This window comes from Lepidochelys olivacea, assembly GCF_965140295.1.
Source record: "Lepidochelys olivacea isolate rLepOli2 genome assembly, chromosome: 7".
Lineage (NCBI taxonomy): Eukaryota > Metazoa > Chordata > Testudines > Cheloniidae > Lepidochelys > Lepidochelys olivacea.
Genome location: NC_140417.1, coordinates 40,620,768 through 40,637,375, shown reverse-complemented (window position 1 = coordinate 40,637,375; position 16,608 = coordinate 40,620,768). Strand labels below are relative to the sequence as shown.

The following is a 16,608-nucleotide window of genomic DNA, read 5'->3' as shown; positions in this document are numbered from 1 at the left end:
TGTATATGGAAATTGGAAGAAAGTTGCACTGCTGCTGTTCTTTTCGGCTTAACTTAGCTGTTGATATCTAGTGCCCATTTTTGAAGCTACTCTCTTGAACTTTGCATCAGAATGACATTGAAAAATAGTGTCTGCACATTATATTGGAAATGGTAGTTGCCATAGATTTATGATATACTGTGTGTAATTGGTGGCGGGGGTGGGGGGGGGCAACCAATATACATTTGTGCAGAAAACTTCCACTTTGAGGATAATGCCTGTGCTAACTGGTAGGATAGGTTAAATGCAACAGTATTGATAGAAGTGGTAGTTGGAATGTTTTTTAAGAACTTTCATACTTTCAGTATAGTACAGTGCCTTCTTATTTGCTGTATTTTTGATCACATAATGTCTGTCTGCTGACAGATCCCAGTTCCTGAGGCAGTTCACCTCAAGGAGGAACCCATGCCCTTCCTTAGAAGCAATTTCTTTTGAAATACTAATGTAGAGAACTGGGAAATTTTTTATTTATTTATGAAACAATGTGTGACTCAGTTTTCCCCTTGCATTCTATTGTTTCCTACCTGGGTGAAGGGGATTAACCTCTTTCTCTTCCACTGGGGAGATATGACAGATGTGTGACCTTGGAAGCATGGAAAGTGTCAGACAGTTGTATCAAGATGTACAAGATGCCATAAGTACATAGAATATTCATGGACTTTTGCATCAATAAGTGTAATATGCATCTTTGTGTTCCTGGCTTGCTGGGTGGGTTTTGTGTGAAATCTGGAGTGACTCAGGAGTGAGTAATGCAAAGTCCCAGTATCGGCAGTGCAGACACCCAGCTGTTGAAGCTTTCCCCTGAGGAAAGGGGTATTGATTAGTTTTATTTGTTTCAGAACTGGGCAAAAAAGGGTCAGCTTGAACTGAGTCACGGTCCCTCACGTGACCCCCCCAAATGTACATGAGTATTTAACCAAGAGGGAAAATCTCTGCTGGAAGGGTCGGAAGGACTTTGAAAGCTACCAGAGGCTCCATGTGGAAGATGTGTAACGCTTAGCAAGCTTAGCGTACATGTAGACTGTATATTGTTTTATAATATATTTTCTCTGTAGCACTTTTGTCCTAAATAAATGTACTACGCTTTGTGAAAGCTGGCTGATCACTGGCAAATGCTGTCAGAGGCCCCTGAGAGAACAGATCTGTAGGTGCTGGACTAAAATCAGACCTGCTGGGACAAGCACAAGACTGCAACCCTAAAATTGTAGTCTGGAGGGAGAGGAAGGTGGGTTCTAGCCCATGGACATTTAGAGGCTTGAGACTTAAAGTGACACCCTTGAGAAGATGAGGGAGGGAGCAGAGGTGCAGTTTACTTTGCTTGGATGCCCTTCTTTACATGCCATATGACAAAACAGGATGTATAAGTGTGTCTAAAAAGGCTGGTGAATAAAATCACATTAAGGCTACCATAAATATCAACACAATATCCAGGAAAGGTCATAGTGATCCTGCTTTATTTCTGAGCTACTCCTGCATAGCTTGTGGATAGTTTGAGCCTTTCCTCATCATCCCAAAATGGGTCAAGTCTGCCCAGGTAATCTCACTTTTCCTTTATACCTGTACCAGAGTGTTTCCTTTTTGCAACTTTTACAGATATAAGGGAAAAGCGTGCACTGGGATCTGCAAGGTAAGCTGAGGCCAATACTGGTAAAAATAGCAATTTTTTTCTTGGCTCATTTAGCATTCAGTTAGACTCTGAGCCCAGTAGTAGTGATAAAGACACCGCTTACTGTAGCCAATTTTGAATGCTTCACTTGGAAGAAATGTTAATCTGGGTTGAGTCAGAGGTTATCCATCTGTTCATATTTTTATGTCCATTTCATTTTCACCCATCCACTCAAAGGATGAGGCTCAACAGCTCAGTTGTCAGTGATTGATGTTTCTTGCTCACTTCCTCTGACACACCTCTAGGTTGATGATTTTCCCTCCCAAATTCTGTCAGCTTCAGTGCCATTAGTTCACCCTCACTTTAAACATTCAGCTAATTTTGTGCAACTTCCCATTTTCACTGGAGAAAACCAGAGCTGGATTCCTCCTTTCCCCCTAACTGCGCGGGAGAGAAGAGCTCACCCTTAGCTGGGACCTTATCCTTTTCATGGGGCGAAGCTAAACCAGTGCACAGAGACACTGAATGAGAGGAAGACAGCTTCTCTCTTTACATTTTACCTTTTGAGCTGGGAGACAGGGCAGCTCCCTCCCCACAACTCCTCTGTTGTGGACATCATAACTATGGGACCCCAGGCTTGTAGTGGGATTGGAAAATAGACCTCATCACTAGGGGTCCCATTCTGTGGGAGCCCCATCGCCAGAGTCATAGGGAAGAATATATAATGTTGCCTGGAAGCCTTATCCACAGGGAGGGGAAAATTCTCTTGGGAAAGGAAACAGGAGGAAGACTACAAGACAGGGACCGCATTCCTGTGCATAAGCAGAGGGAAGACCCCTCTGCCTCCTGGCACCTGGGTTTCAGAAGCAGAGAGAGATCCACAAGATCTTCTCTCCAGCAGAGGCCCAGGCTCTCTTCTTCCATACCTGTCTCACCTGTTATTCGACTCATGTCTCAGCTCACCCCATGAACAGTACCTAGCACATTGCAAGCACCACTGGGATACAAATAAATAGAGTAGTATATTCTTCTGGGAAAGAACTGGGTTCAGAATTGTGTTCGTTGTGGAACTGAGACGGGAAAAAGGGAAAATGGAAAACTGGATTGAGAGCACGTTTTCCAAGAGGGAAAAGGCCACTGAACTTTGCTCCCTCTCCTGTTGTCTCAGGTGGAGGTGGGAGGAGAGCTCACTAGCTTCCATAAAGGGGAGGATCAGAAGTCTGAATTTGATGTGGAAGTTGAGAGGAATCCAGTGGAGAGATCTGAAATAGGGAAGTGCCACAGTCCCAGTGGTGGGCCAGGGAGAAGATTGTAGTTGCATAGTTTTGAGTGGGCTGAGGGAAGAAACATTTGTTTAGAGGATGTTGGAAGATAATCAAGATAGCGACAAGACTTAGTCATAGAGGCAAAGAGGAAAAGTCAGATTTGAGATGTGGAAAAACAGAGCCCCTGAGATTTGGAGGCAGCTTGGATATTTTGGAAGAAGGATACAGGAGTGCAATCATACTGAGATTCCAAGACTGGATGAGAAGAAGCAGGATGATGGTCTCTACAGCAGTGGAGAAGGGGTTGAGAGGCAAAATGGAGAGGCACTCTGTATTTGTGAAGTTGAGATGGGATAGCGATAGCGTGGCCAGGCAAAAGGTGAGAGAGGCAAGACAGGGCAATCACAGAGAAGGTCATGATAAAGAAACAGATTTGTGAGTTGTTGACAGAGACATGTGACTTTGTAAGAGCAGATGAGGTTACTCAGGGATAATGTGCAGAGAGATTGTGTGGAGAGCAGGAGGACCTCAGACAGAGTCTGAAGGATGCTAACAGAAAGATGGGAGGAGAGACAGCTACCAAAGGAGATGCTGGAGGTTTAGGGAGAAAATCAGGATTGTATGGGAGTCCATTCCCATTTCTGAATGACAGAAAATGTGCTCTCAGTCCAGTTTTCTATCTTCCCTTTTCTCTTCTAACCTCCATAATGAACATAGTTCTGAACCAACTTCACTGTGAGTGCTCTGTTGTTCTGCAGCTTTCAACAACTATTTTCAAAACTACTTGTTGGTAACTTGGCTTGGTTCTCCAGTTCAGACACGGTCTCGACAAAGGTAGTCAATATTCAATACATTTGACCACTGGTGTTATTGACCAAGTACCCATGAGTGCCTTGTTGTTCCAGCCCCCAACGTACCAAAGATTGGATTTCAGAGACTAGAATACCAGTTAGAATGTGGCTGAGAGAAACCTAAAAGAGAGCAAAATATCCTAGAGGGAATCAAATTGTATTGAAGACAAACAGCATTTCCAAATATGAACAATCTTCAGTGCACTAAGAAATTTTTTTAACATGTCTGTCTATCGATACATTTTAATTGTTTTTTTGTCTGCTGGAATGGTCTTAGGGCTCTGATGAGATATTTATGCCCAAATCAGCCTCAGCAAGCTGTTGACAGAACTTCACACTATGCTGTGTTTGCCAAACCAATCAAAGGGACATTGGTGGCACAAATTAATTGTAGTGATTGCAAAACACACGTTACTGTATGGAGACAGTATAGCATCTGTAGTTATCACAGCACTGTCACCTAATAACTTGTGACACCACTGGTATCAGCTTCTAAAATGTCAGCCTACTTTTCTCCCAAATATCCACTCTACAATGTTTTTTTCTACTTACTGAGTTCTATTCATTATCTAGCGCCTAAGGATCTATGTGCTGTCACTCCACTGGCATTCTTTTATGTTTCTATTTTCATTTTATCAGTGTGAGAGAGAAAGATGTGGCTGCTGGTGGTGGGTGTGTTTGAGGGTTGTAAATTGGTGGGAGAAAACAAAGGAGTGGAAAACAAGCTTGGGGCCTACTGGAGTTTATATAGAGACTATGTAAGAAGATGCTTAGCAGCTTGTTTGTGTTCATATAAAAAAAAACAAAAACAAAGGGTGGAAGGTTAAGTGCCAGGTTGTAAATGGGAATATTATCTTAACCTATAAAAGCATTGCTATCAGCTGCAGGTTGGCTACTTTAGACAAGTCTCGGCGTGTTACTTGGTTTTCTGCAGAAAATAGCTGCTTTATTCCTGGCCCTGAATCTGGATGAGGAGAGAAATGATGAATGTTTTTCTGTCACTATTTTATCTGATGGACAGAATTATGTTCTTAAGAAAATGTGGCGCAACATATTTATTTTGTAATGACCTGGGTTGATGTATCAGACGTCTCAATTTTCAAAAGAATGCATGAAAATGAACCGTGACTCAGGGCTCAGTTCAGCAATTTGGTGAAAAACAGAGGAAGAATATTTCCATGGCTATTAGAGCTTGGCAGCTGTGAAAACCAAGCAGGATTCCCTGTGGCAAAACGAAAAATATTCCCCCTCTCATGCATGGAATCTGGAACTCTGCCCAGCTCAATTGGTTCATATTGCAATTGGTCATCAGCCAGCTGCTGTGGGGGGCTCCATGGAGCCTACTCAGGAGCTTTCCTAGCGGTATTCTACTGTGGTTGTAGGCACTTCTATGTTTAATAGAAAATCTTGCACTGGGGAGTTCTCAGAACTATGGATCAGGCATCAATGGAAGTTCCTTTTGTTTTTAGATATGGAGCAATGTTAATGATGTGGCACTGGGGACTGTGCCTTTAAGGACTGGGCTTCCCAGTCAGAGTCTGGAAGGGGCACTGTGAATGAAACTCTTGTTATACACAGCCAGTTGAAACCAGAACCACAACACAAGAGATGTCTTGCTAACTCCTTTAGCACTGAGCAATCACTGAGCACCACATGGTATCAAGAGTGAAAAGGAACTAAGCAGATACCCTGAGTGGACGAATGGAGCAGTAAAAAGCCCCCACCAGTGCTGAAACTCTCTGGAAATGCGGAAGACAATTGTCCGGCCATGCCAGCAGAAAGACAGGAGTCAATGGATGTGGTGTAATTAGGCTTCAACTTTATTCATTTTAAATAACTGGGATTACCTAGCAATTGCATAGTACAGGTCATCATCATTCCTTAATCGTTTCTAAATTATCCCCAACCTGATCCCAGCCATCTCGTTGCTGGGATCCAACCATCTTCCCCTCATTGAGATAAAGGGGGCTATAGAAGGAGGAGGGTTAGCTCCCTTCTGTGTTAGTCACAGAGCCCCAAACCCCACTTCCTGAGCTCCTCTAAGGGATGCTTTATTTCAAATCCTTTCCCAATCCATTTTATCCAGTCAGTGTATCCCTTCCAAAACTGTTACCCGCATTGAATATCTGCCCCCAAATTTAATTGTTGTGACAACATAACCTAACGCACTACCCCACCCAACTGGGTCCCAGACCTGCTGTGGGGAAGGTGAAAAACCACCACCCAGCCTCCGTAATCTAGTGGTGAGGGAAAAATTTCTTCCCAGCCTCCAATGAAAAGGGCAATTAGCAGGATGCACATAGCAGATTGTGAGGGAACCTAGTTCTTTTTCATATCCGTGAGTTTGGGGGTGGGGGGTGCTGCCATTGTGATCCAGGTGAAAAGGGGCTTCTCCAGGGACTGCATGGGATATAAATACTCACCCCCTTCTGATCGGCAGGAAGGGCAGTGACCTCCTTCTCCTTCACTCCCTCAGACTTGGCCCAGCTGCTTCCTGCTCTTCCCTGCTCCATCCTTGTATACGTTGCCCCCCTCCCATCTAACCACCTGTACTGGGAGGAGTCATTAAAGAGGCAATACTCCTGTTCTTCCAGCCAGCTGGACAAGGACCCAAAACATCAAGCTGCAGTGAGCACATTGGCAAAGGTTTAAACAGTATTTTACTCTGTATCTGTAAGCAATGGGTGCCAGCAGAAAGGCAGAGTCGGAAGGTAGCCTTGTGACTGTCAATAGCTAGTTCGGAAGCACTTGTGTTTAACAGTTTTCAGTTCAATCAGGCAGAGGAGGCTAACTGTGAAACTGTATTATAGAAATGTGAGGTGTACTGCACTGCATCCAAAAAGGAAACATCTAAGAAATTATTTTAAAGAGAAAATACACAAAGAAGGTGAAACCATAGAAGAACTTGTGACTGATCTAAATCTGAAGAGCTCATCTTTGCAATTTTGTGAGGCTGAGTTCCTGATAAGAGACCGGATCACAACTGGGATCTGGAACAAAAAACTCAGAGAGACTACTGTAAGACCAAAAATTAACCCTTCACAAAGCAATTAGAATTTGTCAAGCAAAGGAAATCAGCCAGTTCAGAATGAAACTTATAGAGGGTGGACAGTGCTTTGATGCTGTAGACATAATAGAGAATCCAGAATGCTACCAGAAAAGAGACCTGAGACAGGAAGGCATGCTTAACTCAGTCGGAGTCCAGCAAAAACAACATATGCAGCCGTGCAAGCCAAGTGGATGCCCAACACATGAAAAAGAGGCAAGAGTTGCAATGGATTACATCTCTTTGCAAGTTTGTAAACACCAACAGAGCATGCACAGTGTGGACAAGGACAATGACATCACCACTAGCTTAGATAAATTCTTCACAGGAACAATGGACAGTGTTGCAGCAGGAGATGGTTGGACTACCAACCAGAAACCAAAGGGGACGTTTATTAATTTCAAGTTTGTCTGTTACATAAGTTTGGGCAGCATCCCAGCCTTCCTCTGGCTGGATAGCCAGAAATGTAATCTTCCATGGCACAGTTCCAGTTCCTTGATGTATGTCCACCCACTTGTTCCCCAGCTTCTGGCAAGTCTAGTACCTCAGATCCTTGAGATCTTTCCTCTGAGGTTGGCTCAAAGTAGTAGCTCCCTCCCGCTTCCCAACTCCCTGGTTTGGGTTTGCTAACTTCATATCCGTGGTGAGCACATGCAAGTACTTTGGAGGACAGGATTAGAATTCCAAACAACCTTGACAAATTAGAGAATAGGTCCAATTTCTGCAAGATGAAATTCAATAAAGATAAGTGCAAACTGCTTCATTTAGGGATGAAAAATCAAATCAGAGCTACAAAATGGGGAAAAACTGGTTGGGTGGTATTGCTTCTGAAAAGGGTCTGGAGGTTATTCTGAATCACAAATTGAATGTGAATCAACAATGTGATTCAGTTGTGAAAAAGGCTAATATCGTTCTGAGGTGTATTAAATGGAGTAAGACTTAGAAGGTAATTGTCCCACTCTATTCATTACTAGACTTAAGGTGACTAGATGTCCCGATTTTATAGAGACAGTCCTAATTTTTAGGTCTTTTTCTTATGTAGGCTCCTATTACCCCCCACCCCCGTCCCGATTTTTCACACTTGCTCACCCTAACTAGAGTACTGTGTCCGTTCTTGGCACTACACTTTCGGAAAGTTCTGGACAAATTGGTGAGTGTCCAGAGGAGAACAAAAATAAAAAAGTTTAGAAACTTTAGAAAGCCTGACTTATGAGAGAGAGTTAAAACACCTGGGTATATTTAATCTTGAGAAAGAAGACTGAGGGGAGGGGGACCTGATAACAAATGGACAGTATGTTAAGGGCAGTTATAAAGAGTGATCAGTTGTTCTCCATGACCACTGAAGGTAGGACAAGAAGTAATGAAGCAAGAGATTTAGGTTAGATATGAGGAAAGATGTTCTAAATATAAGGGTAGTTTAGTGGGTGAGGTAATAGATATGTGGATGAGGTAATATCCTTATTACTTCACCCACATTTTCTCTCTAATATCCTGGGACCAACACAGCTGTAGCACTGCATACTAATCGGACAGTGACATACAAAACATTTAGGGTCGTGACCCTCCAACCTTTTTCGCATCTGTTTTCTAAATATTTCAGCATTCATAAAGGAAAAGCTAAAAAAGTACAGGCAACAACCTACTCTTTAGCTTTCACTATTTAGGTTATGAACAGGTAGAGAGTAAATCAGTATCAGCTTTGTCTGGTCTTTCAACCCTTTATCCAATCATTATCTGACTATTAAAGACTTTAGATTAGGGCTTCACCACTAAATTAAGTGACAGCATTGTCAAAGTTTTGGCACTGTCCTTTGCACATTTGCTCTTATCTTTTGTTGACCGACCAACATTTTTTCATATTTGTATTAAATTGCCTTAAAAGTACAATATTGCACAAGCTTGTTCTTTTCTTAAAAAACCTTTATGAGAGTGTTCAGTATAAAACTGTCTAGAGTAAACTTTGTTGCAAATTCTCTATTTTTAAAATACTGACCCTCTTCCCCTCCCCCTCGCCCCATTTGGGGAAGTGGGCTACTTGTAACTCTTTCCAAAAAGTTCTGCCCTGTTTATGCATTTTCTTCCTTCTCAAAATGACTAGCATCCTGCTTCCTCTGCTGTATATCTAGAAATGTTCCTAAGAAGCTTACAGTTTTAGTTGCATGTAATACTGCGTTAATTTCTAGTAAAGATTCTTAGACTATGGTCTCTGGTGCCCAGTCCTCCGATTTGTCACAGCGTGCTCTCTCTCTTTTTGATTTCCAGTAAATGGAATTAAAATGCAGCAAAAAATGCATTAAACAAATTCCCAATATTACTTTTCCACTTAAGCAATTTTTGTAGTTGCCATTATAGGAATATTACATAATCACAAATGGAAAGGAAAGTGGTCTGTGTAATTGCACACAGGTAGGGAGGGAAGTTCCTGAGACAGCTTCTCAAGATGTGGCTTACCCTATGAAGAAGTTAGAACCTTTGATTTAGGGCTTGTCTGCATGGTACTTTGGCTAACTGGCCCTCGTGGGCCCTGCTCGCACACATTAAAAAATTCCCTAGTTTGCATTAAAGTAGTACTGTTTGAAATGAGACTACAGTACTGCACACTAGGGAATTTTTAGTGCATACCTGTGCATCCACATGAGCCAGCTTAATGTACACCCCGCTGTTGCAGTCTAACACACCATGTAGACAGGCGTGATAGATTTGTGTGATGTAGATCCCTCATTTGATATGTCTACGTGGGCAAAGTGTTTGGCTATAAGTACTGAAAACAGGCAATCTCTAGACAATAAAGCACAGAAGATTTCTTCAAAAAGGATTTGGTTCCATAATTAACATATTATCAGTTAAATGTTAACTAAATAGATTATCCCTTTCAGGAAAAACTCCCTTGTTATCAGTTTAATTTGTTCAAAAAATCCTTTTCAGACTGAATCATCTTCATATGGGTGCAGACTTCTCCTTTTCCTCTGAAAAACATTATCCTTCAGTTAGTAATGCCATGAAAATATGTCTGAGTCTTGACTGCTTTAGTGTTGGGAACATGGGATTATCTCAATAAGCAGTTCATGTTCTTATATTCCCATGAATCATAATTTGATAAACACAATTAGCTGTGCAACAGTTCACAACTTTTTTTCACGATATTTAAAGGTGTGTGATCAACTTCAAAATCATACTTATCTGAAAATATTTTATTACAAGTAACAACTGAGATTACTGTAACTGAAAGATGAGAAATTTTCCTTACTTTAAATTTTGCTTCTGAATTTGACTTTGGTGTATAATAACTTTTGCTGCTTTTCCTATGTGCTCCATTTTCCCCTTTATTTTGTGTGTGTCTTTCACACAAAACAGGAGAAAAACATTTGTAAAAACAGCAAAATGTATGTTAAAATCACAATAATTGGCTTGGATGCAAGTGTAATATCTGAAGTTACTTTTACCTTTAAAAATTGCATCAATTTCAAGTTGACAGCAGAAGTCAAGTTTTAAAATAAACTTCATCTATTTAATCGATACACAGGCACCCTGAGATTTGTAATAAAGCACCTTTTATTGTGTATGCAGTGGTTGGGCTTGTTTCACTGGCATGTGACCTGACTGGAGTCACTCTGGATTTAAACTGGTGTAACTGAGGTTAGAATCTGATCCACTGTCTACCCTGGCAGTAGTCTTTAAAAAACACATTCAGGAAGTATTTGTATGAAGTATTAGCAAAAATGTCAATTTCTCTTTTATCCTGTCATTTCAGGTACCCATGTCATGGAGGGCTCTGGGCGAATGCTCGTAACCGCTGTGGGAGTGAATTCTCAGACAGGCATCATATTTACTCTATTAGGGGCTGGTGGAGAAGAGGAGGAAAAGAAAGATAAGAAAGGTAACCTCCTCATAGCACATCTCGGTGGTCTCAAATTATTCTTGTAGGCCCTTTATCGGTAAAGCACTAAAAGTATCTAAAGTACTGTCTTCATGTATATTTTTTGTCATTACGTATGTGAGGGAATACAGCAAGAGCTATATATTACTAATACGTAAGTCGTGATTAAAAGTTTTTCATTTTAAGTTGCAGACTGTAATGTGTGATCAAATGAATGGGAAAATAAGGGTAGATCTTCCCATCACAACATTTTATGTTTGCACATAAATCTACACTCACATAAATTTTGCACCTTTACATAATATTAGTCTTCATAAGTCAGACATAGAAACAGCATCCTTATTTAAGTTTGAAAAATGAAATGAGGAAAATTGTGCCTTTTTGGTGATGTAAATGGTGAGTGCCTGTCTTTGTAGTTCTTGTTATAGACTAACTTAAGTACACTTTGTTCACAGACACCTTTTTATTTTCTAAGATTGACAGGTCAGGTTAGGAATATTGGAAGAAAACTAGTCTAAGTGGCAGCAAGTGTTGAATGAGGGTTACGATTTAACTACAAGTGCCAGGCAGTCAAATCAAGCAGTCTCTTTAGATCTTGATCTTATTGCAGGATGAAGTCAGAAGAACTTACTAAGCTTATTGGCTACACACTAAGCAGAAAATTGGTTTACTGTCTTTTTTTGTCCAGGTTTACATACACACACAGTCGTCAGTGTAATCTGTTCAAGTCTGGTTGCTGCATTTCTGGCCTGAGTGTAAAAGGGATTTTTTTTAAACTATCCTCCTCAAGCATTCAGTTGTGTTTAAGGGTTAAGAAACATAAAATGTGACATTTTCTAAAAATTCATAACTTGTCAGCAATAAAAAAGCAATTATAACTTCACCTAATGATTTTACTTGAGCTACATGTTCCTTTGGGATATCATTTATCTTTCTCCTGCATTGCATGTTTTTATATTTGAGGCTGCAGACACACAGAGTAGACTTAGATGGTTTTCAGGACCTGAAATTCCCCATTTACTAACATCTGCCCTCTAATATTTTTATGAAGAGTGGCAAAATGGACTGTTGGGAAGGCTTAAGTGATTGCACTCAACGCCACATTTCTACAAGAAAACCTATTCTTCGTACCACATAACCTCCAAACAGAAGTACACAATAACCACTACTCATAATAAAGGCTAAGATAATTAAAGAGAAAACATTTGCAGTTTCCCAAGGTAGACTATTTTATGCTGTTATTTTTTAGGGCCCAATCCTGCTCTCATTGAAAACAGGGGGAACAAAATCAGGCTTTTACAGTACCAACAGTTTCTGTTTTGACAGTCTGTGTCAGCAGGGTGAGCGGGATGTTAAAAGTTCAATATTTGTTTCGAGCTAACACAGCTTGTCTGCAATGAGTGTCTGCTTTGGACCAGGGAGAACCCCCTCTGTATATCTTCTTGCTTGGTGTCTGTATATTGGTGTATATCCCAAGCTCTATTGTTTGTAGTCTTTAAAGAAAAAGAAGCAAATCTGCCATGGCAGATTAATAGAACAAGTGGTGATTCTAAAGAAACACTGAGGGGCAGGGCTTTTCAGAGCAATGCACAAGAATTTCATATAACACACATTAACTCTGATTGGAACCACACAGCTACAACACCAACCAAATGCTTTCAAAATTCAGGCTCTTCTCTTGCAAGCACCATTGTGTGGGTGCAGGAATCTGCCTGCGTAGAGCGACATGTAAGGATCAGGGCCTTATTCCCCCAAAATATATGTTCCCTTTATATAAACCTGCAGTCTTCTGAAATCCTACCAATTGTGTGTTTACATGTCAGTTTTCTCTGGTTGTGGGCTTTTATTCTTCATTAACATTTTGTAAAAATCATCATGCAGGTATGAAAAAGGAGGATGGACATCAGCTTCCAGGTAGAGTAAGAAATCTATCAGATCAGTTAGAAGGATGAGGCTTTTAGCTGCTGCCATCTGAGAGATTATGGTGCAAATCAGGGCTGAAAAAAATCAGGGTTGGAAAAATTATCCTTGAATATTCTGTTCAAATTCAAAAGTTGATTTCATTTGACTTCATTTGAGACCCTTTCATGCTTATTTTCAGCAAACATTTGAGTGCTCAAGCATTACCAGTGCTGCAGATCATAATTTTAAGCTTGGATGCTCAATTATTCCTGAAAAGTAAATTATTGTATATTGAATTTTTAAATGTACAGTTTAATTGCTGTGCTGGTTCATGTAAGTATCCAACTTCAGAGAAAATAAATGTAAGTAATCAGTTATGAATTATGAGTATTGTAATCAAATATGCAATTTGAAATTTGCATATATGTACTATACGGTGAATTTCAAATTCTGTATTTTATTGTGTTCATTTTGCACTAGGTCCATCCACAACACTGCTATTCACTTTAAGTTGAATAACTAACCTGTGTGAAATTATCAATTGTGGGCCAAGCATCAGTCATTAAAGAATTTCATTTGTTTCAAAAAGGAGTAAATGTGAAAGTTGTTTTCTGTTGTGAACAATTAGCCAACAGAAAGCAAAGTGAAATTCATTGAATCAGTTATTCATTATGAATTGTTCTCTCAACTCTAGTGCAAATGAGCATTAATAATAATAAATAAAACCTTTAGGGAACTTTTCTCCTCCTGTTATGAAGCAACCTCTAGTCTGACCAGTTCCCCTAAAATAAGGAAGATTGCTGAAATCTAAACTGGGATTTTATTTTCTACTATATTCATTTTTATCATAGATGAAATTGAAAAATGCAGGGACCAAATTTGGCAAGTTGCTGTATTTTGTATTTCCCAAAATATCTATATGTACTATTGAAAAATGTAATCTAATTGAAATCAGTGAAGCATATTAAATGTGTTATTGTTGCATAACTTTTGGACCTATGCATATAGTGTGCACTAGTTCAGTGGTTCTCAAACTTTTTTTTTCACGGACCATTTGAAAATTGCTGAGAGTCTCGGCAGACCACTTAATGATCTTTCCAAATGTTGTTTGTACCATTAACTAACTATTGTAAAGTGCTTTGGATAAAAGCGTTATGAAAAAAAAACCTTAATAATAAGTGAAGTTTTTTGTTCTACAAATAAAAGCACACAATATTTTAATATCCGTAGTCTTACCTTTCTAATGTGATGGATGTGCCCTCTTTACCCCTCCACAACAGCCCCTGAGTTGGGTTTGGGAAGGAGGGGGGTCTCTCACTTTCTCCCCCACCGCAGCAGCCCCTGAACTGGGACTGGGAAGGAATAGGGTCTCTCCCCCGCCACAGAGCTGAGACTGGGAAGGAGAGCCAACTCTGCGGCAGCCACAGCCCTGGAGGTGGGGAAAGTCATCTCTTTCTCTGGCCGCCTTAGCCCTACACATCCCAAATTCCCCCATCCCCTCTTCTCACCCCACTGCCCCCACCCACCCACCCCCTATTCCCCCCAAGGCCACCACCTCACCTTACATGTGTATCTTCTCCAGGGTCCAGGCACCTAAATAGTGGAGCCACAGCTGCACTACACTAATTAGGTGGGTGGCCCTTCTTCCTCTTGTGTGCAGCTGCCCGGGCGCACACCTTAGAGGGAGCTAGCTGCGGACCCTGAGTGGAGCTCATGGACCACTGGTGGTCCACGGACCACAGTTTGAGAACCTCTGTACTAGTTGTCTTAGTAGCAATATATTGTACATTTTGAAAAATACTGACAGGTTTTATAAATGCATTTATTCAAGCCAAATTGTATTTTAGCCTATTTAAAGTCAATTTTTTTGCAAATGAAGCAAATAAAATGTCTGCATAAAGGAGCAGAGGTATAGTAATACATAGTACTGTGTATAGACAGTTCTCACCAACTCTGTTAACTTTGTTAAATGTGTCTTTCATATTTCTTCTTTTTTTAAATATTCCATGTATGAGGGGGGGTGTTTCTGACTTTGGTAACATCTTTGTAATGACATTCATTTTCAGCCTTTATGTTGCTTAATTTAAAACAAATCTTTTTTTGGAAAAAGCAAAGTCACACTAGTCCATAAATGTTATTGTTTGTGTCATGTAAATTTGTTCATATTATTATTTATTATTCTTTTTTATCCATTATTACTCAGTAGATTCTTCCCATCCCTCCTCCCACCCTCCTTCAGCTACAGATGGTGCAGCAGGTGCAAATGCCACTGATAATGCAAATGCCAGCTTAGTCAATGGTACGTCAAGAACACCTAGCTTGTTTTATTTGATGGATATCTCTCCTGACTATATAAGCTTTCCTCTTATGAACTGCACAGATGTTGTATGTGCATGTGATTACCCTGTGAGAGCTCCTACTCCATATACTGTACAGCAGCTTATAAGAGACGCCACAACAATTTTGTGTCTCACAGGCAATTTACATCTTTTCTTCAAGCTGAACTAAGAATGGGAGAGGAACAAATAGGAATTTTGATATTTCTTTTACCATTAATTAAAAATGGTGATTAAGTATACTTTTCAAGTATGTCCTGTTTCCAAAGCTTTTTAAAGAAGTTGTCTTTTCTTAAAATTTTTAATGTCAAACTCCTCTTTACATGCTTTTTAACATAGATTTGAAACCAAGCACTATTATAAATTTGTTCTACAGTTCCAAGTGGCACTCTCATAAGCATTCATAGTCTCAATGTAGCTTTTGGAAATAGTACTGGGGTCAGGAATCTGGCTCAAATGCAACATGTAGCACTTCGGTGGCATCTTTTAACTAAGCACTATTCATAACACCCTTTTGACAGAGATTATGATTGAAAAGAGGAACACTTTTATGCAAGTTTGTGCCCTTCAGCATAAATTGTTTAAAGGGCTGGATTTGTGTACAATAAAATCCTATTACATCAGTTTTGACTTTAACTTAGTACAGCTTCTTGACCCCATTTCTTAGCATGCTAATACTTTAGGAATACCTGTTCTGGTAGTCTAATTACAGTATTGAATGGAATGGGTAGATACTAGTTTAAGCTTTTGGAATAGCTTTTATTTTTGATTATCATTTACATTTTTCAATCTTAATCACTTTTTGTGCAGTAGTATCTGTTCCTTATAGCTTTGCACTATTTTACATCACCAATAACGTGGTGGAATGTAAATACTATTTCTCATAATTATTCATCATATTTGTGATATAAGTAGATTCTGTGCCTTGCAGAAGCCATTGTAATGTGCATATTAAGGTAAGCTGGAGATCTGACATCACAATAAACACTACTGTGTTTCAACAGGATGGTATTTTCTGCAAAGCAATGGCATGGGAAATCCTCTGCACATTTTTAAAATAATTGTATTAAAATTAATGCAGCAATCTGCAGACCCTTAAGATCATTTCCATTATACACACCCATGCACACACACACACACTCTCACACTCACACTCCTGTTGGAAAAGTGGAACCCCCAAGCCATGTTTTTCCATTGGTTGACAAATACCTTAGAGACAGAGAACCATTAAGTTAATGACTATTTCATTCTCCCTGCTCTGATGTGTTTGATTGCTATAATAAATGTACTTGCTGTACATTTTGTATAAGGCAAACATATGTATACAATAAAGCCTTGATAGATGTTCTCCTTCAGTACCCCAAGGGACCAATACTACATTAAGGGCTCAGTTCTTCAAGGTGCTGAGCACTCTGGCCCTGATAAAGTTAAGCAGCTGCTGAAGTGCTTTGCTGGATCAGAGCCAGAGTTTGCACAACATGCTGAAGGATTGAGCACTATGTGATTCCAGCTTAGTTTCTCTACTGAACCCTAGTCATTTTTATTGAGCTGTGTTTAAAGGACTGCTGTGTTCGGCCTTATTCATTTCATCTTGGTAATGTGATGGAGTTTACAGTAATATTAAATCAATATTTCAAATCAAGTGGTGTACTAAATTCTTTTTCCCGGAAATTATAGTCACTGTCC

General features: G+C 40.0%; 1 protein-coding gene across 5 annotated transcripts in view; it reads left to right on the top strand.

The window, feature by feature from the left end:
• Positions 1 to 16,608, top strand: part of ATP2B2 (ATPase plasma membrane Ca2+ transporting 2) — a 340,359-nt gene that overhangs the window by 187,080 nt on the left and 136,671 nt on the right. For 2 of the 5 annotated variants that reach the window (XM_084633883.1, XM_084633887.1), the window contains exons 5-7: positions 10,559 to 10,684; positions 12,566 to 12,598; positions 14,793 to 14,885. In XM_084633883.1, coding sequence (XP_084490009.1) covers positions 10,559 to 10,684; positions 12,566 to 12,598; positions 14,793 to 14,885 — 252 coding nt within the window. The remainder of the gene's footprint in view (positions 1 to 10,558; positions 10,685 to 12,565; positions 12,599 to 14,792; positions 14,886 to 16,608) is intronic. The other 3 variants (XM_084633885.1, XM_084633886.1, XM_084633884.1) reach the window with 2 other exon arrangements.